Source organism: Urocitellus parryii, chromosome 1, assembly GCF_045843805.1.
Source record: "Urocitellus parryii isolate mUroPar1 chromosome 1, mUroPar1.hap1, whole genome shotgun sequence".
NCBI classification, from domain to species: Eukaryota; Metazoa; Chordata; class Mammalia; order Rodentia; family Sciuridae; genus Urocitellus; species Urocitellus parryii.
The window spans coordinates 150,237,435-150,260,442 of record NC_135531.1 but is presented as its reverse complement, the minus strand read 5'-3'; the positions used below and the strand labels follow the sequence as shown (position 1 = coordinate 150,260,442).

Genomic DNA, 23,008 nt, shown 5'->3' with positions numbered 1-23,008 from the left:
CCAATGTGAATTTTCTGGCTTCTTATGTAGGGAGATGTCAAGATCAAGGAACTCTTCCAGATTGAAGCTTAAGCAACATGGCAACAAATGCCATGAGTACTTCTGGAACTGGCAGCCCTATTAAGGACATTACTGGGTTACCTAATGAAATTTGAATGGGGGTCCATACCTTATTGAATTTTTAATGAGTCATGTGTAAGTGCAATTCTATTCTTATAAAACACACTGAAGTGACAAGGCACCATGACTTCAACTTAAATAGTTCAGGGAAAATATAGCATATGTGTGTATTTAAAAAAAACACAGAAAATATACATGTATATAACAGCTGACAAATGGAGGCCCTGGAAAAGGGAATAAAGGTCCCTGTACTTAGGGCAACTTTTCTGTAAGATTTAAAACTTCATTTTGAAATTTCAAAGACTCTCTCTATATAGAACAACCTAAGTGAAAACTAAGGTGGCAAAATGTATATCATACCACTCTTTGTGTAAGAGTGATAGGGAGAGTATGGACACACATTTTTATATATTTCTTTAGTTGTAGATGGACACAATCTATTTTTATGTGGTGTTGAGGATTAAACCCAGTGCCTCACATGTGTTAGGCAGGCACTGTACCACTGAGCCACAACCCCAGTCTTTGAGTATATTCTTGTATATGCAAAATACCTCTAGAAACATGATCTATATTGGTTTCTTGCACAGATGGAAAATGGGTGGCTAGAAAAGAATGAGGTTTCTATTCTCTGAAGTTTTTTAATTTGGGGCTATATGATATGTAGCAACTTAAATACACTTTTTTTTTTTTAAAGCATTTGCCAAATGCAAGTGTCACACTGGCTACCTTAGAAACACTCAGGAAGTATTTAAAACTAGATGAGACTGGGGGTGGTGGCGGCACATGCATGTAATCCCAGTGGCTGAAGCAGGATGATTGTGATTTCAAACCCAACCTCGGCTATTTAGCAAGGCCCTAAGCAATTTAGGAAGATCCCCTCTCAAAATTATAGCAAGGGCTGGGGATGTGGCTCAGTGGTTAAGTTCCTATAGGTTCAATCCATAATTAAAAACAAAATAAAAAACAAAAAAACCTCCTAGATGAGTAGGCCTCAATTTCCAAAGTTCCATTTCAGCAGGTCCAGGGTTATATGGCACCTGGGAATTGCTGTTTTAACCAAATTACCCAAGTATGATCCACTCTAATCCCCAAATTTTAAGTATATTAGGAAATTAGAAATACTGTGTCCAATGACAGAAATAAAACATAATCTGGGAAAAGAACACTTCAAAAGTGAAATTAGAATATTTGCAATGACTACTGAATAGAAGCAGCCAAGTCATAGGAGTCAATTTACCTTCCTGGCTTCCCTTACTAAGAACTCAAGTACTGTCCCAGCCAAGGTCACCTGAAAATTACATAGCAATTTGCAACATATTCAAATACTCTGCATTTTTAAGAAGGTATATTCTTTGTAAATCTTTGTAAATGCATAATACACATGATTAGTTATTTTTATTCAGTTAGTACAAGCAGATAAAGTCACACTGTAGATTCCAGTGGTGAGTTCTTCAGTGTTCAATTTATTGGTGTGCTTTCTCTCAACATACATAAACTACTTTTTGTATGCATCAGATATTACATAACAATATAATTTTCTTTTAAAAAAAAAAAAGAACAATTGTTTAGGCATTACATTTAAAAAGAATACAGGAAAACTAAGCATTACATGCCAGCAGTACATATTTATTATTCATGAGTGGTCAAAAGAATTACAAGATCTATTATTATTATTATTATTATTATTATAACCACACATATGAAATATTACTTAGCAACATGGGATGAAAAGAACAGTTCTATATTTATATTTAAAAATACACATACACACTCTCTCAAATGCTCACCATACACTGCTAGGAAAGCAGGAGGCATCAAGCTGCAGAAGTTCCCATATACATAACATATTGAAGTATCTCAAGCATAAAAACTGTACTTAAGTTGCAAAAATAAAGTTTCTTTCTTCAAATATTTTGATCTGAGCTCAAGCAAAGCACATAATGAACACCAATGATTTTTGTATGACTTCACACTTTAAACAATCAACATACCAGTCAACAGCTTAAAAAAAAAAAAAAAAACCTGAAAATACAGAACTCGTAGAAATGAACAATGCATTTCATACAAAATAAGTCTACAGCAGATTGATTCATCCTGGCTTGAAATATTTAAGAATCATAATTTTATTTCAAATTGCAAATTAAGCCAGAACAAATATGATAAACAAAAATCATCACTAAATAAAGCATCACTGCCCTATAGTTTCTTTAGACAATTTCACTAGTGCAAGAGCATCATTTACCTGAAAGATTTATTTAAGAGTCACAATTAAAGAGTACCCATACAAAACTATTTCCTTTTTTCTTTAAAAAGTGCCACATACTATATACTTTTCATTTAAAAAAAAAAAAAAAACACAAACTAGTGAAAGACTGTCTGTCTCCATCTCTTGTCAATGAGGAAAGGCCAGAGTGATTCCTTGATTCCAATTCGAAATGGTGTTCGCTGGCCAATGCCCAAGGTCTCCAATTTGGAACAGTCAAGCTGAGCATTATGTGGACGTTGTGCTCCTATGACTGGGCTGTCAGTGATCTTTAAGGGAGAAAAAAAAAATTGCAAGTCAATGAAGGACCACACCTTCAGGATTTTATTCTTATATCATTTTGCATATAGTTCCAGAAAACTGATTTGTATCATCCCTGGAAGTAAAGTATTATTTTGATGGCAGACATTTAACTTCATCAATACTCATGGACTTTTTTTTTTTTTTAAACAGATAATAATTTAGAGAAAAGTATCACTACAAACTGAAAACATATGAGCAAAGTTCACTCTGATTAGTACCAGGAAATAATGTTATCCAAAAGCAACAAACAATAATACACACTACAGTGAAGGATCTAGACTTTTTAAGAAGTCAGGAGTTTTTAAATGCCATGTACTTACAGGTCTTAAGTGACTGCTGGGGAGGTTGAAGGCATCTGCAATTGCACATGCCATTTCATACTTGGTCATCTGTTCATTACCAGACCAGTGAAAGGTTCCCTTAATTGATGGGTCCTATGAATAAGGACACAAAAAATTCAAAATAGTTTCAAACTTTTGGGTTGAATGGAATGATAGATTTGACAAGAAAGCTAATTTATAAAAGATCCAAGAATTAAAATGCAACATTCATTTTCTGGAATACTTTCCACAATTATCTAAAAATACAATTCCTATTACTCTTACCAGTTAAGCACACACACAAAATATTTTTCTAAAATTCATTGTGAAGAACTTTTTTGAAATAAAAATGTAAATGCCTCTAATTTTACATAATAATAACCCTGAAAATTAAGACATTTTCATGGAAATAGACTAAGTTAATGAATACTTCAAATTATTCTAAAAGGCTAAAACCAAATAAGCATTTTTTCCAAGATAATTAAATATTCTTATTATAAATAATATACTACTCAAAAAAAAAAAATCAAAATACAGCCAGGTGTGGTGGTCACACCTGTAATCCCAGAGGCTAGGAGGCTGAGGTCTTAGGCAAATCAGTGAGATCCTGTCTCTCAATAATATACAAAATAGGGCTGGGACATGTCTCGGTGGTCAAGTGCCCCCAGTTCAATCCCTGGTAACAGGGGGGGAAAAAATCAAATATATATATATATATATATATATATATATATATATATATATATATATATATATATATATATATATATATATATATATATATATATATATATATATATATATTTTGAACCGTGCTATTAACAAAACTTTAAATCTGTCCCTAATTCTATAGACCTTCTATTTAGTGCCAACTTTCTCAAATATTTAAAATTAACTCTTATTCAAAACAAAATACAAACTTTTTTTTTTCTTTTGGCAGTACTGGGGACTAAATCTATGGGGTGCTTTATCACTGAGCTACATCCATAGCCTTTTATAAACAAAAATCATCACTGACCTCAAACTTTCAATATGCCTGCCTCAGCTTCCCAAGTCACAGGGATTACAGACATGCACCACCATGCCCCATCAATTATTCTCAATGTGGATAAAATGACTAAATTCCTACTTAGATTCTTCTTTGGCACTACAATTTTCTGGGGGGGGTACCAGGGATTGAACCAGGGGAACTTAACCATTGAGCTACACCCCCCAGCTGCCTTTTTAATTTTGAGATAGGTTGTTAAGTTGCTTGGAGCCTTACTAAATTGCTGAGGTGGGCCTTGAACTTGCAATTCTCCTACCTCAGCTTCCCAAGTCACTAGGATTATAGGTGTGCACCACCTAGCCTGGCTGGTACTACATATATCAATCAACAAAACTTCTAAGTCATCAGGTGATGCTGGGTGCAGTGGTGAACACCTGTAATCCCAGTGGTTCAGGAGGCTGAGGCAGGAGAATCGTGAGTTCAAAGCAAGCCTCAGAAATTTAGCAAGGCCCTAAAACAACTCGGCGGGATCCTGTTTCAAAATAAAATATTAAAAAAGCCATTGATGTGGCTCAGAGATTAAGGACCCCTGGGTTCAGTTCCCAGTACCAAACAAACAAAAAAGACATTAGTGGCTGGGGACATAGCTCAGTTGGTAGAGTGCCTGCCTTACATGCACAAGGCCCTGGGTTCGAAAAGATATTAGGTAATTAGTTTATTACCTAAACAACAACTACAAATTTTCTGTCACTCTGCAAAAAAAAAAAGAAGAAAAAAAAAGATGGGGTCTGTAAATATGTAAGAAATAAACAAACATGGGAATGTTTTTATCCTTTATGAATATAGTGTATTACCTAAAAACTATTTTTGTTTGGTTTCCTAGTTTCAAAAAGGCATTTTTAACTTTCTCTGACACTCCAAGTGTAGCTATGAAAGTTTAAGCATGGAAAAGACAAGTGAATCTTTATTAAGATGGAAGCTAGGAACCATTCCTGCCAAAGACTCACCAGCATTCTCTTTTCTGCCAGTTGTCGACACACAGTAGCCACATCTTTGACATGTGTGGGAAACCTCTGCTGCCAATGGTCCATGTTTGCTGACTTGTTGCTGAACTGCACTTTATCAAACATGACCGTCACAGCACTTTCTTCAAGCTTTTCAACTTCTCCATACAGAACAGGAATTCTCAAAACAGCAGCTCCTAGAGATTAATATAAACAGACGTTTTAAAACCTATTGTTTCCTAGGTTTTGATAAAAGAACAATATGTGGATTTAAGGAGTATCACAATAAAAAACTTGCCTTTTAACAAAAATATACCAAAATAACACAGCTCACCTGTTATCATGCCAACTTAATAAACATGATCTTGAATACGATAAACATCTTTTGTCACTTGGGATGTGTTTACATGTAACTTTAACATTATTATTATTATTATTTTTTAATCGGTACTAGGGTTTGAATCCAGAATGCTTTTACCACTGAGCTACATCCCCAGTCCTTTATTATATTTTATTTTGAGAGAAGTTTTGCTAAATTGCTAGGATTACAAGTTGTCTACCCCTACACCTGGCCCCCAATTTCTATATTATAATCATTAAAAATAAAACCTATAGGACAACAAATACAATAAATAATGCTGATTGGATGCCAGATTAAAAGAAAAAACAATAAAGAACATTTTATTCAAAGTAGAACATAGCAATTATAAAGATGAGTTAGGCATGATGGTGCACACTTATATTACCAGTGACTTGGGAGACTAAGGTAAGAAGATAAGATATAGGCCAGCCCCAACAATTTAGTGAAACCCTGCTCAAAAAAAGAAAAAAAAAAAAGTGGAGGGGGAGGGATGACTGGGGATGTAATTCATGTAGAATGTCCCAGGGTTCAATCCCCAGTACCTCAAAAGAAGGAAAAAAAAAAAAAAGAAAGTTGCAAAGATGTATATGCATATATTGATAGTGCGGGAAAAACTCTAGAATGTACAAATCCTTCAGGATTTTAAAAAATCCTTGTTTTTTCTTTTTTATTAACTATATTCTCTAATTTTTCTCCAATGATTTATATTCCTTGATTAAAAAACCCAAAACAAAACCATATCTCTCCTAAATAAAATTTCTGCAAAACTTTAATCAGGGGCTAAAGAGGAATGTCTTACCCAAGTTATTCTCCAGGACTGCCTTTTCTCCTTCTAATTTTGTTTTACCATACAAATTTAGGGGACTTGGTATGTCTTCCTCACTGTAAGGTGGATCTGTTCCATCAAATACATAATCTGAGCTAATATAAATGAGAAATGCTCCAATTGCAGCTACAAAAGAAAAAAATGAATCTATTAAGTCTTTTACAAGACATTACTCTTCAGTGGAATTTAGAACAGTGTGTTCTGTGCAATATTACAAATCTCTTATAACTCATCTATAAAACTTTAATCTTTAAAAACTCAGGGATGATTTAATATTTTATGAAGATTTTATGAAGTCATCATTACCTGCTTCCTTAGCTAAATTCCCAGACGCATCCACATTAAGTTGAGAAGCAGCATCTGGCTGATTCTCTACAACATCTGGTCTTCTCTCTGCTGCACAATGTACTATGACATGAGGCTGGAAGGTAAGCATTAATGTATTTTTAATCCAAAATGGAATAAATTAGAGGAATTACAGCTTTTCCAGAGTAAATTAATTCAGAGAAAAATGTTCCTTAAATCAATATTTCTTCAACTAAGAATAAATTGATCACTGTTAATCTTTAATGTAGTCTTGTCACATTTCTTCATTGCCCCGAAGGTTCAAATTTCCTCAAATATATATAATAAGCCCGCCCAAAGAAAAATTTTGTAATCCTTAGAAAAAAATCAGAAAAAACTCTCCCAACTATGTAGAAATAGAATTTAAGTATCAAAATAAATTTTAATCTCCCGATTTGAATGGGAGACCTAATATTTAATATATTTATGACAAAGGGGAAGTATTATCAATTGCAAATTTAAATCAAAAATTTTTTGATCAATTGCTTAATGAAAATCAAGTATGCGCAAGTACATATTCCTAGTTGAGCATCCAGACTGCCACCTATAAAACAGTTATTTTGGGAAGACCAAGAATTTCATAATCTAGTGGAAAAGACGAATGTAAAGAGAATTTCACTGATGTGACAGACAGCAAGATAAAGGTCTATAAAAGGTCCTCTTAGACAAAAGGCACCTAGTTGCCAGAGGAGCTGAGCGATAGCTAAGATCTAACAAGACGACTGACAGAGGCAGTGTATCATATACCAAGTTTACTCCTTCTCAACAATCAATTAAGGAGACATAATCATTGAGTGCTTCCAAGACTGTAAGTATATAATCTGGAGTGCTTCTTAAAATGCAACATTCTGGACCCCAAGAGGGATGATTTCCCGAGTTACAATCTCAGGGAATGAGACCTGAGAACATGTTTTCAAAATGATTCTGATGTAGGTGTTTCAGATATATAGATAAACTATGTAATTTTTGAAAAATGTTTTTAACTTAGAAGTCATTCACAAATATGAAGGATTTTATGAAAAGCTTAAGTTTTTGTCTTTGCCAACCTGTATCACCCTAAGCTTTTTAATGATTACATATACCTTTGTCATGCTACAATAAACAGTACTGAATATTGTGGGTGCTTTTAAATATATTATTTTCCCTCTCGACAAGCACATTTTCTATGTCATCTAGAAAATCCTTAATAATTCATGTGTGTATTTAAATAAACAGACAACCATACCTGAAATTCATGAATGATGTGATGAACTGCATTAGTATCCAACAGATTAACCTGTTCAAATTTTGGTCTTGCTCTTCTAAAACCACAACCAACAGCATGCCAATTATTCTGGTGAAATTCTTTGTATACAGCTCTGCCAAGGAGTCCAGTGGCACCAGTAATTAGAACCCGCCTACTCGGGATGTTTACTTCCTCCTAAAAAAGAGAAAATGTGATTATTCACTTTGAAAATAATTCCCTCAAAGAAATGAGTTGCCATATTCACTAAATACCTCAAGTCGACTGCTTTTTAACCTTCTGTCATATCTACAAGTCAATACAAAGAATAAAAATTCATCAAAATGCATCAACAACTTTATCACTTCAAAGTTTTAAAGGAAAACAGAAAATGATCATCTTATTTGATTTAGATTTCATGGTAACAAAGGCAGGTTTTACATTTGATTGATGATGCCCCCCCCATGAATAATAAACAAACTTTATGTACAGTTTATAAAAATATACAAGTCTTAATCTTTTTTATGGTCTGATTAAGTATTTAGATTATAACTACCAATACATTTATATAAGATGACATTTCTACTTTTCAGTTTTTAATCCCAAACTTTCCTTCAAACCTCAATTTATTTATCACATTTTGATGGTTCTGAGAATTAGCCAACATTTCAAAAGAGCTTATGTGAAAAAATAAATTGAGTCTTCACAACACAACATGTTTCCTAAATTTTACCGGATTGGAAAATGCCGAGTTAACTTTATATTTGCCTATATGAAATAGCTTCAGTAAACAGTGATGGAAAAAAAATATTTTAAATTGACCTATGTTCCTAGATTTAAAAACAATTATACACAGACATTTAAGAGAAACACTATTTAATAAAATGTAAATTCTGGATATCCAAGACAAAGTTTCAAAATTTCTCTCTTCTCAAGATGAGTAACATTAAATTTCCTCTGAGATTCCAGAATAAAATCAACTTTTGCCATCTGGCAAAAGATGTAATTGGCTGTGACTGGTGATATACACCAGTAAACCCAGCAAGTCAGGAGGCTGAGGCAGAAGAATCTGCAAATTTGAGGCCAGCCCCAGCAATTTTAGCAAGACCCTGTTTCAAAATAAAAAATAAAAGAGGGTAGGGGATATAGCTTAGTGGGCTCAATTCCCAGAAGTGCAAAAACTAAACAAAAAATATATATACATACATGTAAGTTAACAGTAAGATACTTTAAAGACTTAATTAAGTTTTATCAACTTGAAGCCTTTTTACTTCAAGTGTTATTTTAGACATCTAAGTCTGAGCTGTCAAAAACTATGTATACAATAACCAAAGACATTTTTTAAAACCTTACTTCAGTTATATTACTTATACACTTTAAAAAAAAAAACACAAAAGTCAGATATTTCTAGCTTACGAAGAACCTGAAATGAAAGGGCCGACAAGAAAAACCAGTAGAGGATAAATTCTTTTTTTTTTTTTAAAGAGAGAGAGAGAGAGAGAATTTTTTAATATTTATTTATTTATTTATTTTTTAAAGAGAGAGTGAGAGAGGAGAGAGAGAGAGAGAGAGAGAATTTTTAATATTTATTCTTTAGTTCTCGGCACACACAACATCTTTGTTGGTATGTGGTGCTGAGGATAGAACCCGGGTCACACGCATACAAGGCGAGCGCGCTACCGCTTGAGCCACATCCCCAGCCCCTAATATTTATTTTTTTTGTTCTCGGTGGACACAACATCTTTGTATGTGGTGCTGAGGGCCGCACGCATGCCAGACGAGCGTGCTACCACTTGAGCCACATCCCCAGCCCCCGAGATAAATTCTTAAGAATCATTATTATTGTTTAGTTCCGCCAATTTCAAAACATTTAAAAAGTTTAAAGCAATTTCATCCATGTTCTCTGTTGCGACATTTGGCTCTAAACCAGTTGATTTATGCAAAACGGATGTCAGTCAGCAAAACATTTTCTTTGAATTTTGGCAAGGAAACAGTTCTACAAAGATTTAACTGTAAAGAGGAAAAAATATTCCAAGTCTAGTAAAAATAAGATTCAGAAAACAACTTAGGCAGAATAAATTTTCCAAACTCCTGGGAAGATACTATGAAAGACATAGGTGGGGCAGCCCTATAATCCCAACAGCTCAGGGGCTGAGACAGGAGAATTTCAAGTTCAAGGCCAGCCTCAGCTGCTTAGCAAGGCTCTCAGCAACTTAGACTCCTGTCTCAAAATACAAAATAAAAAGGGCTGAAAATACAGCTTAGTGGTAAACTGTCCGTGGATTAAATCCCTTCCCCTGAAAAGAGATGACTTAGTGTATTCCAAGTTTCTCATTTTTTTCTTCACTCTAGAGAAGCAAATGAATAGTTAACAGTTCTCAGGTACCATTTCATTCAGAGAAAAGGCACATACTGAATCCTAGGAACTCAGGAATCCAAGCAAGAGAAGCCCAAGTTTGAGATCAGCCTCAGAACTTAATGATATCCCCCGTCCCAAAAAATAAAAAGAACTGGGGGTGTGGCTCAGAGGTAAAGCAGCCCTGGCCTTTATCCCACCCTTCTTTTGTTCTAGTGAAAAAGGGCTGACACTTGTTGGAGCTGTGACTCCCTTCCCAGACAGAGGCCCCAGTAAAAGCTTTGCCTGTGTATTTGTACTCACTCAATTTCATTCCTACTGTCATCACATCAAAGTTCCCAGTCCATCATTACAGTGAGGTCCAGAATCAACTGGAGAGCTTTCAGAACTGTAGGTCTGATACTCCGCAGTTCTAACCATTTTCCAGGTGATTCTGGCTTGGGGCCTGTATTTTGAGAACATTTGTAATCTTAAACTCCAGGAAAGTGCAAAGCTTTTCATAAAGATACATTTCTTTTATCCAAACAAACAAGATACTGCTATTACCTTTCTAGAAATGATAATCTTTCCCTTAAAAATGGAAAACTGGATGGAGCTGGAGATATAGCTCAGTAGGTAGAGTGCTTGCTTCACATGCACAAAGCCCTGGGTTCAAACCCCAGCACCACCAAAAAAAGGAAAACTGGAAATAGAAATCAAACCACAATGGTTATGAAACAGTGAATCTTAGGATCTCGGTACTTGACTGATTTCTTTGGAGAACATTTTCTGGTGAATGAAAAAGATGAATTTTATGAATGTGTTACAGTTTGGCAGGCTTTTTTTTTTTTTTTTGCGTTATCTTAGAGCATCTTAAAATAAAAGCCCAGATGATCTTATGAATCTAAGAGCATCTTTAATTTGGTAAAGTTTAAGAAGAAGGCAGCTAGCTCGGTGAGAAGGCACATGCCTGTAATCCCAAAGCCCAGGGAGGCAAAGAGAGGAGGGTTGCAAATTCCAAACCTGCCTCAGCAACTTAGTGAAGCCTCAGCAAGTTATTGAGTTTCTGTTTCAAAATAAAAAATAAAAAGGGGGCTGGGGATGTGGCTCAGTGTTAAAGTACCCAGAGTTTAATCCCCAAGAAGGAAAACAAAAAAATAAACAAACAGGACTTGAATTTTGTAAAAGGTTTATCTGCATCAATTGATTCATTGTTTCTTTTTACCTGTATTCTGTAAATACAATGTATACCATTAGTTGATTTTCTCATGTTGAAATTTATTGCAAGAATAAATCTCACTACATCATGGTATAAAATCCATTGATCATTCCTTTGGGAAAAAAAAAATCAAACAAAAAAAACTTTTGTTCTCATGGAACTATAACACTATAGCAAATTACATGGGGCTGGGTGTATAACTGTAGTAGGGCTCTTGCCTCAGGCATGCATTGGGCCTTGGGTTCAATTCCTAGTACCAGAGGGGGAAAAAATTAAAGGTTTACTTTGAAATAGAATACACTTTAAACACAAGGACTAATTAGATGAACTCTAAATTGGGCAAAGGTGTAGGAGGGGAAATGGGGGTAGAAAAGATGGTGGAATGAGATGGACACCATTACTCTAAGTACATGTATGAAGACACAAATGGTGTGACTCTACTTTGTGAATAACTAGAGATATAAAAAACTGTGCTCTATTGTGTAATATGAATTGTAATGCATTCTGCTGTCATATGTAACAAGTTAGAATAAAAATAAAGAAAAACAAGAACAAGGGTTTCATGAGTAAAACAGGACTTTATAACCTTATACCTTGGAATAATATGTAAGACCCCAAGAAGAAAATATCAATATACATTACTCAGGAATCAAATGTTAATGCTTAAGAATTTTCTGTTAGGAAAAAATGCAAGCACTATTGAAATGGGAATAACAGTATACAACCTTATATTTGAAATAATTCAAGTGTTATATAAATGTAGGCTGTTCCACTTTCGTAATTTCCAAAAGAGGACCCTGATTTTTTTTAAAGATTTTATCCATGGTAAAAAGAAAAAAGTTGTAAGCTGAACTTGAGTCTTATTGTTTCTATGGTCAAGCCAAATACAATGAATCTTGTTTCAACTCTCTGAACCTACATTTGGTTTGGTCAGTGATTAAAGTTTCATCTGCTATGCTACAAATTGTCATTCTGAGAAATTATTACATATCTATTGATCCGATTTCTCTTTGGCAAAATGAGGCATGTGGACTAGAGGACTAAGGCTCTTGCAACTTTAAGTTCTATAATTCTACCATTTTCTAAATTATCTTTCTTACAAAGGATCTGAAGAGGGAGAAAAGAGCTTCATTTACTTAGGGTAACTTTTTCCCCCTTTTCAAATAGTTCAGGTCTCTCTAAAGACACAAAGAGCACCTTCTGTCATCTGTATAAGAGCAAAATCCAGCCCTCGCCATATGGATTGCAAGTTTACTGGTAATTGAGAAACAGAATACACATTACAAATTAAAAATACCAAAAACAGCTCTTCCATTTTCCAGTTTATGTTTCTATATAAACTAAACTGTTCCTGAAGCTTTTAAAAGTACACTGTTTTTTGTTATAGGAATATAACTATTCCTTTAAATATTACTTTAGACTATCATTAATTTACTTCCTGCAAAACACAGGAATGTCTAAACACTTCAAGGAATAGATATTGGGAAATGAATGGCTCTTTCCAAATGGTTCAACAGAATACTCTGGGGCAGTGATTTCTCAAAAAGTAAAGTGAAATATCATAAATATCTGAAAGGAGTTAAGAAATTTAGTATCTTAATACTTTAAGGAATTTTTAAATTTGGCAAATTTTCACAATGAATTTTTAATTAATTCTCCCAGTGTTCCTACAGAAGTGGACCTTTACCTACGCACCCCTGGAATTTTAGAAACTAAGATCTCATGACTACTTACATAGGTCTGACCACATATAGTATTCTTAATAGGAATCATTAGGAGCTGCTTCTGTAACATCAACTAAGTGTCCTTCTGAACAAGTTAATTTTACTGCTACAGGTTTTGAGAGAGCAACAAGTGGGTGCCAAGATCTTGTACCATTTTTAATTGAGGAAAACATGAAATGCCATTTTTAATTTCTTTACTAAACTTTAAAAACAAAGTAAGCTGTATATACACACAAATAAATACATGTATAAAATAAATGCAGGAATACAAAGCAATAGGTAACAGGTACTCAGCAGTTTAGGATACATGGGAAGATTGGTAAAGTTTTGATAGATGGGCTACTTAAACCTTGGTCTCAAAGTGAGTTGAAAACAATACATTACATTTTGGAAACAAAAATGTTTCATTAATAAAAACAGCCATATCCTATATTCTTTCTCATATCTATAACATATTGATACAGGGATTAGCAGTCTTCCAATCCTCAGTGCTGCCTATATTCTGTGCATGGATAAATGTTAAGGTGCCTAAAACGGAATGGAAGGGAGGATGAGGGGATGCCAGGGATAGATCTTCGAAACATCACTAATCACTTTCCACCATGCAAAATGCAGTGGCTCAAAGCCCTCGACCGTAAAACCACCAGCCATGCCTCAGTTTTCCCTTCTGTAAAATGAGGGAATAACAATCTCAAAAGATTAACGTATGCGAAGCGCGCAGTCTGAAGTGCCTGTAAAAAGCAAGAGTTCAGAGTTGTCACAGCCAACACTGATGTTTCTGAAAAGCTATCTTCCCCTCTTCAAGGAACACAAACAAAAGATGAAGAATAAAGAATCAAAACAGAAATAACTGCAAGCCCCGCCTCCTGGTCCCCAGGAGGGGAGGACAGAAAAAGCGAAAATAAAACCTCCACCTCGGAGCTTCCTGCCGCAGCGGCTGGGAAAGCGGGCAGTGACTGCTTCGCGCAGAAGTAAACAAATCTGGCTGCGTCTCCAGCGGCTCTGCGACTAGGGAAGAGGCTCCGGAGCGTCTCCAGCCAAAGGCTGCGAATCTAAAGGGCAGCAACCAGAAAAGTACCCGAGCCCCCGGAGGCAGCAGTACTCCTCGCCGACCAGGTTCCCACAGGAGACTCCAGTACCACTCACCTCCACCAGCCGGCAGCTCCCGGGAACGAAGTGGATGGAGAGCTCTTTCTCCCGTCCTACCATGCCCGCCGTCTTCGCGCCGCCGCCGGAGCGGCCGCCACCTCCCCGACCCCTGACTACTGCGGGCAGCAGCTCAGCCGCCCTCGGCCCGCCTCCCCTAGGCCAAGGCCGACCCCGCTCGCGGCTTCCGACTTCCGCCGCCATGGTCGCGCCTGCTGATTGGCCACGCTCCGCGGACGCTCCAGAAAGGGGGCGGGCCCGTGAAGGACGCTCCCAGTCCACGCGCCAAATCTTAAAGTGACACACAAAACAAAGACTCTGACCTAAGCAGTGAATGCAAGTCCCCCCCCCCCGCCGCTGCCCCGAAATTGTTCTATTTTCTCTTTCCACTTATTTTTTCTTCTTAATTGGGCAGGGATAGAATTGAATCGCCTAAAATTTCAGGTCTGCAGGACATGCACAGTACATCAAAATCAGCAACATGCAACATATATAATAGAATAAAACATTTTAAGTCCGGCGAGGCAACGAAAGGACATAGCTCTAGGGCATTAGGCGTGGTCTTTACGAGATTCAGTAAGACTGGAATAAAAAGTGCAAGCATCTGAGTTATTAACATCTTAGGAATCATTTGTTTTTCTAGAATCCTGAAAAAAAATAGTTGTGAAATTTCAAAAATTAATTTTGCACCAATTTTAAAATAAGGTGTGGGAGATGAGATGAATCATCTGGATATCTCCTCAAAACATATCCATATCCATAGTAATTATAACTGGTAAAACTGGTAATGAAAATTGGTAATAGACCCTGGACTTGACTTCTCAGTTTCTTTAACAGGAGTCCAGGCCAATGTTTAAGAAGCATTGGCTTAGAGTGCCTCGATAGTCTCTGGGAACCAAGCCTTGGTGGGGAACGCAGATTGAAGAAGGATGGGGAGGGCGAAGCTGGACGTTTTCCCACCTGTATCGCTTTTTAAAAGTCAGTCAGTGCTTGTCCCGCAAGCACAAGGCCCTGGATTCAATCCCCAGCACCACCACACACACACACACACACACACACACACACACACACACACACACACAAAGTAAATCAGCAGAAACAACAGCACACATGATTGAGACTGACCAAGCACTTAACTGAATTCCCTTCCAGCTCTAAATCTCAAAAGACCCCTGTCAGCCAAGCCTCTGAAATTACGCAGGGGAAGGCGTGTGTTGGGGGCGGGGGAATCCGACACCGAGCATGAAGTGGATTCTTCCACTTTTAACTGAACCATGAACCTTGTGAGTGTGCAAGTCCATACACCGGAATGAAAGATTTAAAAGTTGCCCACAAACGTGACCATGGCTTGGATTTCCCTAAAAAGGTCTTATTTTTAAGATCCCTCCTGGTTTATTGTAGAACTGAAGATCAAACACCCTAAGAAAGTTTTTCTACCTCAGAGACCCGTGACTTTCCCTCCTCCCAACCTCCCAAATAACTCACTTCCTTATTCACGTAAACACAAAAGTTTTTGTGGAACAGTAACCAAAGGCAGCTTGAGATTCTTCACCCTCCCCCCACCGTTTTTTTTTTTTTTTTTTTTTAAATCCAGACAGTTTAGTGCTTGTGAATTCAAGAATTTAGCATTATTTAGGAAATTCTAGTGCGGATTGCCTAGGCACTAAACAAGCATAATCAGGAGATGATAAAAACGGCTGAGGAAACAACTGACTCAAGATCCTCTTCTTCATTATCTTTCCTTAAAAGTGGGAGTTTTGTTTAAAGTTGTTAGTTTTAATGTGTGATGCAATCTAATCTTCCTGGGGCGGGGGGAACTGGGTCCATCTAGGAGATTTCAAGAGTTTACATATGTAATTGGCATTTTAATTCTCAGAGCCTACTTGAGTGAGGAACAAAGTACTTATCTGTATTTAAGAATCTGGTTTGATGTTTGCCAGGTAAAAGCTGGGTATAGAGCCTGTGGATGTAGCCCAGTGGTATAGAGCAAGTGGTTGAGCCCAAGACCCTGAGCTCAATCCCCTGTACTGAGGGGGGAAGGGAAAACTAGGTACAGTTCTAGGGACATATGTTCGGGTACCATTTCTAATCATTTCCTTTAATAATAGGTTCTGTGTGCATTAACTATTCTTTTACAGACAATATGCAACTTCACAGGGAGGCCAAACCCAAAGGGAACAGCCTAAAACTAAAAGTTAATGTTAGCAGATTCAAGTCACACAAAAGCTAATGCATGAATAAAATCCTTGTTTACATAGAACCTTTACTTATCATTGCATTTAATTTGGCATATGAAATTGCTGTTATGTTTTGCATTTATTTTTGTCAATTAATGTTAGCTGAGGGCTCCATAACCAGGTTTCCTGGGTTAGTAACTCAGTGTCCTAAGATTATGCTTTAAGGAAATGAATGACGCCAGTTTCTATTTTCTTTACATACCCATTCTGCTTGTACCAGGCGTTCACCAGAATGCTTTTAAACACACTCTTAATTTCTCTCATTGCTAACTCTTACCTGTTCCATGTCCTCCGGCATTTCAGGCATGATTCCAAAATTATTTCGGGAAAACAATCGGAACAGGTCTCAGCAACTGCCTTCTCCGGCTGGCTCTTTGTCTCCTCCGCCTTCAGAAAGAGTAGGCACGCTCAAAACGTGAGGCGCAGCTTCACTTGACCTTTTATATTAGCATTTTGATTCCAATCCCGGAATCTCGTGCAGTTTTCCACAAAGCAGTAAGCTGGCAGCTGATTCCCCGTGGTAGTTTCCAAAATACCCAATGAGAAGTTTCATGTTTCATTGCCAGACAAACTAGAATCCATTATCAAAACCATATGGCAGAAACAGCTATTAAAAAGAAAACAAAACCCTACAACTTCCTGTCCAGGCTTGATGAAATTTTCTCTCGTAGAAGGAAAGCATAAGCAAGCTTTTGGAAAGCACAGTCCCAGTAAATGATTCCTTTCCTAAAATAGGTTATACCGTCATATCTTACTGTAACAACGTGTTTTGTAAAATTCTCCAAAGCTTTTCCCGCAGTGATTTTTAATTAATTATTTCAAGGGATAATAAAAAGCACTGGTGGTAACAGCACACGGATGTGTGAGTGCAGCAGGTTATTTCCATTAACATTCTTTGGCCCTCTCTCTTATTGTTTGAGAAAATGGTAGGTGAAGTGGCCTTAAATCTAGCCAAGCAAAAAGGAAAAAAATAAAAAATAAAAAAAAAATAAAATAAAATAAAAAATAAAAAAAAAAGAATTAAAAGAAAAAAAAAAAGAATAAAAATCTAGCCAAGCATTAAGGAGTTCTAGCCAGAAATTCCCACACTTGAGTTCACCACAAAACCTATACAACAAAATCATTCTCCAGAAGTTAAGCAAAATAATTATATTGTAAAAGTTAAGTTTTGAACAACTGTTTTGGATTATGGCTCTGTGCCAATTTAAAAAGCAACCAAAATTGCCATTTTAACTGGGCTTGAAAACAAAATTACTTAAGTCTTTATATTCTGCTCTTTTAGAATTTACAGCACATGGCAAACTCTAGGAGGCATTCAGAGTGTCTACATATCATAAACTTTTGTTGTTTACATTTTAAAAAAAATTTTAATTCTTATTTTTAAAAAAATTTTTAAATTTAATTTTTTAGTTGTAGATGGACACATTACCTTTATTTTATTTGTTTATTTGGATGTGGTGCTGAAGCCAGATTTAAAGTTAGGTAGTCAGTGTAGTTAGGTAAATTGGGTCTAATATCGAGTAAGACCTAAAATGGAGCCCATGTTTCCAATGAATTCAGGGAAATGCAGGACAACTCATGGAATGTTAATGAAGTCCAGGAAAAAGCCCAAGGCCAGAGCCCATCCCAAAGAAGTGTTAATGAACAGCCCCCAGCAAACATGAAGATAGTCCATCCCAAAGAAGTGTTAATGAACAGCCCCCAGCAAACTTAAACATAGCCCATACCAAAGAAGTGTTAGTGAACAGCCCCCAGCAAACTTGAAGGTGCTGACTCAGAAGTCCTTCCTGACCAGATTACTTCTTTGGCCCACCTGTGTCCCACTTCTCCGGCCTTCCCACCTACATTCCATCACTGAAAGAAATTATAAAATGGAAATTGTTACTAATTGGGCATTATGTAAAATTGTGGATGTGTAACCGACATGATTCTGCAATCTGCATTTGGGGTAAAATTGGGAGTTCATAACCCACTTCAATCTAATGTATGAAATATGATATGTCAAGAGTTTTGTAATGTTGTGAACAACCAATAAAAAAATAAAATTAAAAAAAAAAGAAATTATAAAATGGAGAGGCAACCGCACTTCCACGGATTCCATCTCTCGGATCCCCTTCTTCCTCCTGGAGAAGTCTTTTCTGCTGTCCTTTAATAAACTTCTATTTTCCACTCTGACCTTGCCTCGGTGTGCTTCTCTGGTGTTATGGGGAAGCAAGGACTTGTCACCGGTCAACAGCAGTAACAGTGCTAGGTAAGTGCTCTACCACTGAGCTACAACCCCAGCCCCTGGTGTTTATATGTAAATATGTATCTTAAAAATTTACTTTGTGAAGGTACAAAAGCTAACCTATCAAGCTTAGAAGAAAATATAGGGGAATATCTTTATATATATATATATATATATATATATATATATATATATATATATATATATATGAATATCTTTTCTTTTTCCTGTTTTTTTTTTTTTTTGGTGGTGATGCTGAGGATCAAATCCAGGGCCTCGCAATATACAACTAAGCCACATCCCCAGTCTTTGTATGCTTGTCTTATGTCAATTTAAGTCTCAGGTCTAACTGAAAAAGCCTAAAATGTAGAGTCAAAATTTTTCCTTTCATATTAGTGTTTTTAATTTTATCTATTCCATTAGGTGAGAAACAGTATCTCAATATGGTTTTATTTATTTATTTATTTATTTATTTTAAAGAGAGAGTGAGAGAGGAGAGAGAGAGAGAGAGAGAGAATTTTCCAACATTTATTTTCTAGTTCTCGGCGGACACAACATCTTTGTTGGTATGTGGTGCTGAGGATCGAACCTGGGCCGCACGCATGCCAGGCGAGCGCGCTACCGCTTGAGCCACATCCCCAGCCCTCAATATGGTTTTAATTTGAAATTCCTAGATGTTGAGCCTCTTTTTCTGTGTTTGTTGGCTATTCTAATATCTTCCTTAGTGAAGTGTCTATTAAAAACTTCTGTACATTTTAAAAATTGTTTTTTTTGAATTATTGAGTTGAAAGAATTGTTTAAATATTTCTGAATATAAATTTGTATTGGAATTGCTCTTCCTTAGTCTGTAGTTTATTCATTCATTTTCTTTTAATTTAATTTAATTAATTAATTTTGGTACTGGGGATTGAACCCAGAGTTGCTCTACCACTAAGCTACATCCCCAGTCCATTTTATTCTTTGAGACAGGTTCTCACTAAATTGCTGAGGTTCTTGCTAAGTTTCTTAGGCTGGCCTTGCAATCCATAAATATATTGTATATATATGCATATATATTTAATACACGTTTTTTAAAAAAAGCATATACATGTATTTAAGTACAAATTTTACATGGCACAGACACTTTGGTAAGGATTGAAATGAGTAGAAAGCCTTCAATGAAGAAGCTGGAGAGAATGACCTGCTAAATTCTGATGAATCTTCTTTGCCAGTTAAAGAAGCTTCCCTAAGCCCAGTGGAAACAGCTTTGCCATGCTTGGTGATAGCATCATACAGCCTGTTCTAAGGGGATTAACTTAATTTTGATTGCCTTTTCCTTCTACAAGATATTACACTAGTCTGTTACATCGATGCCATTATATGACATGTTAGTGAGGAGTGAACTAGGAATAGGAAGCAGTTTAGAATAAGAGAAAGCACTGCAAGAAGTCCCAACTATCTATCGCACAAGCTACTCTATTGCTCAGAGCCTTGAAGATTGTAGGCAAGAACTCTACCCTGAGCTATATTCCTAGCTGCCTTCTAAAAATCTAACAAAATTTGGTGATTGAAGCTTGGATGACTTCTGATTTAAAGGACTATTCAGTGAGCTGAACTCAAGTAACCTGTGTAACAAGGTAGATGTCTCAATATCCAGCTCCATCCACATATAGGAACCCAGACTTCCTTGAGTCCCCACCCTATTTTAAGGGATGTTTATATTAAAGGATATTGTAGATACATAGGGTGTGAGTTGTGCCAGATATGCACTGGTTTCCTATGTCCAGTGTAATGATTAATTTTATGTGTAAACCTGAAAGGATCATGGGGTGCCCAGATATATGGCTAAACATTGTTTCTGGGTGTGTCTGTGTTTCCAGATGAGATTAACACTTGAATTGCTGGATTGAGTAAAGCAGATTCTAAATCAGGCCCAAATAGAAAAGCAGAGGTGGAGAGAATTCATCCCTTCTACCTGTTTGAACGTGCAACATTGGACTTTTTCTGCCCTTAGATGGAGATTTGCACCATCTGCTCTTCTGATTCTTAAGCCCTTGAACTTGGACTGAATTGTGTCTCTCTTTCGGGCCTGCAGCCTAAAAATAGCTGATTATGGGTCTTCTCAGTATTCAAAATCATATGAGCCAAAATTCTTCATAATAAATTACCTTTTCTATTTATTTCCCACTGGTTCTGTTTCTTTAGAAACCCCTGACTAATATGGATTTTGGTATCTAGAGTGATTCAAAAGGAACAAAATGTTAAGGATAAATTTTCTGAATTGCTTTTCAGGGATTCTGAAGTTGGCACTCTTATTAAACTTAATAGCCCTCTTTCCAGATGGAATATGTATATAGATGTAACAATCCTCTTTCCAGTAATAAAGACAGTCCATGGCATGGTTTGGCAATAGAGATACATAAAATATTTTCATTGGGTATTCCTAATCAACCACTTATAAAAGGCAAGGAGCTAGGTGACTATTTCAAATGTTTTAGGAAAACTGTTGGGTAAAATGAGGTAGACTGATTGTTCCTAATATCACTTGATAAAGTGATGCAAACAAAGGATGAGTTCAGGAATTCCAGTTTTTAGCTCAAGTGACCAAACATGATCTACAAGTGTTTATGTGTGCCCTTATAGAGACTTATTTTGCTTCACTGCACAGCTCAGGCTGATGAAAATTAAACACAGAATCTCATCTTCCCACTGGCTGACTTGCAGCTGAAGTTGAAATCCCAACTTTTCAGGATGTCTATTATTTTTTTTTTTTAAGAGAGAGTGAGAGAGGAGAGAGAGAGAATTTTTAATATTTATTTTTTTAGTTCTCGGCAGTATGCGGTGCTGAGGATTGAACCCGGGCCGCATGCATGCCAGGTGAGTTCGCTACCGCCTGAGCCACATCCCCAGCCCCAGGATGTCTATTATTAAACTGAAGGCACCAATTGGGAAAGAATGGAATCCTTTAAGTTGTGATAACACATGAAAAGACCTCCATGAAACTGGAAATACAAGAACCACTAAATTCTGGTTAAGTCTTCTTTGCCTGTAGAAGAGGCTTCCCTAAGCCCAGTGGAAGCAGCATCCCTGTGTTTGGTTATAATACCCTCCAACCTTGCCTGAGGGAATTAACCTCATATTGTCTGTGAAAACTATAATGGCCTCCCCCCCCCACCTCCCAGCCAGTTGCCAAGGTAGACAATGCTGACTCTTTGAAGGACTTATCCTCATCACCCATCTTTGGGATAAATAGACCTATAACTAGACTCAAGCCTCATAGGCTCCCTAAGATAAGGAAGTGTTACCCATGAAAAGGTGCACAATACTCCAAAAGAAATTACCTGAATTTTCTCATTTATATGAAAATAATCTGGGAAAATGTGTAGGGAAGGATACTAAGGATGTGAATAAATGATGGGAGAAACATAAAGTTGGATCCAGTCATATTGCTGCTTGGGAATTTAGGAATTTACAGTTTAGATAGGTGAACCATGAAGAAAAAATGGCCTACTGTTATAGTTTGGAAATGAGGTATCCTCCAAAAGCTCATGTTTGAGACAATGCAGGAAGTTTCAGAGGAGAAATGATTGGATTGTGAGGGTCTTAACCGCATCAGTGAATTAATCTCTGAAGAGATTGAGTGGTAACTAGAGGCAGGTTGGGTGTGGCTGGAGGAAGTAGTTAATTGGGGGGGGCATGGCTATGGGGGTATATATTTTGTATCTGAAGCTGGAGTCTCTCTTTGCTTCTTTTTTTTTTTTTTTTTTTTTTAAAGAGAGAGTGAGAGAGGAGAGAGAGAGAGAGAGAGAGAGAGAGAGAGAGAGAGAGAGAGAGAATTTTTAATATTTATTTTTTAGTTTTCGGCGGACACAACATCTTTGTTGGTATGTGGTGCTGAGGATCGAACCCGGGCCGCACGCATGCCAGAGGAGCGCGCTACCGCTTGAGCCACATCCCCAGCCCTCTCTTTGCTTCTTGATTGCCATGATGTGAGCTGCTTTCCTCCTCCACCCTCTGCCGTCATGATGTTCAGCCTTACCTGGAGCCCCAAGTAATGGAGCTGGCCCTCTCTGGACTAAGACATCTGAAACCGTAAGCCCTCAAATAAACTTTTCCTCCCCTACAATTGTACTGGTCAGATCCTTTAGTCACAGCAGTGAAAAAGCTGACTAAGACACCCATAGTGAGCAAACTGGAAAGCTAGTCCTGCCTTGATTTAATGTAGAGGAAGGGATTGAAGGTCTTAGGAAGATTGGAATGTTAAGACTTGTCTCTTTAAGACCTATTCACTCACACTAGGAGGTTGAGAAGAAGTATCTTTTCAACAATAGTGTGAGAGATAAGTATTTGTCAGCTTTTCATCATTTTGACAAAATACCTTGGAAAATC

General features: G+C 36.8%; 1 protein-coding gene across 3 annotated transcripts; it reads right to left on the bottom strand.

Moving 5' to 3' along the window:
• Window positions 1-1,563: 1,563 nt before the first annotated feature.
• Mat2b (methionine adenosyltransferase 2 non-catalytic beta subunit) lies at window positions 1,564-17,109 on the bottom strand. Of its 3 annotated transcripts, none has more exons than XM_026395365.2 (7): window positions 16,691-17,109; window positions 7,756-7,950; window positions 6,492-6,606; window positions 6,159-6,311; window positions 5,002-5,195; window positions 3,007-3,120; window positions 1,564-2,652 (listed from the first exon to the last, which is right to left on the bottom strand). In XM_026395365.2, the coding sequence occupies exons 1-7, from the start codon at window positions 16,718-16,720 to the stop codon at window positions 2,482-2,484; spliced, it is 972 nt and encodes a 323-aa protein (XP_026251150.1). In that variant the 5' UTR covers window positions 16,721-17,109; the 3' UTR covers window positions 1,564-2,481. The 3 variants fall into 3 exon arrangements, with proteins under 3 accessions (XP_026251150.1, XP_026251148.1, XP_026251149.1); XM_026395363.2 differs by lacking the exon at window positions 16,691-17,109 and adding an exon at window positions 14,177-14,366; XM_026395364.2 differs by lacking the exons at window positions 6,159-6,311; window positions 16,691-17,109 and adding an exon at window positions 14,177-14,366.
• Between the last annotated feature and the right edge of the window lie 5,899 nt (window positions 17,110-23,008).

Excerpts from the sequence above, each read along its gene's own strand:
- Mat2b (XM_026395363.2), bottom strand. The coding sequence starts at position 14,239 with ATGGTAGGACGGGAGAAAGAGCTCTCCATCCACTTCGTTCCCGGGAGC. Across the intron at positions 7,951-14,176 it reads GGAGCTGCCGGCTGGTGGAG|GAGGAAGTAAACATCCCGAG; the intron begins GTGAGTGGTACT and ends TCTCTTTTTTAG. Across the intron at positions 6,312-6,491 it reads GAATTTAGCTAAGGAAGCAG|CTGCAATTGGAGCATTTCTC; the intron begins GTAATGATGACT and ends TTTCTTTTGTAG.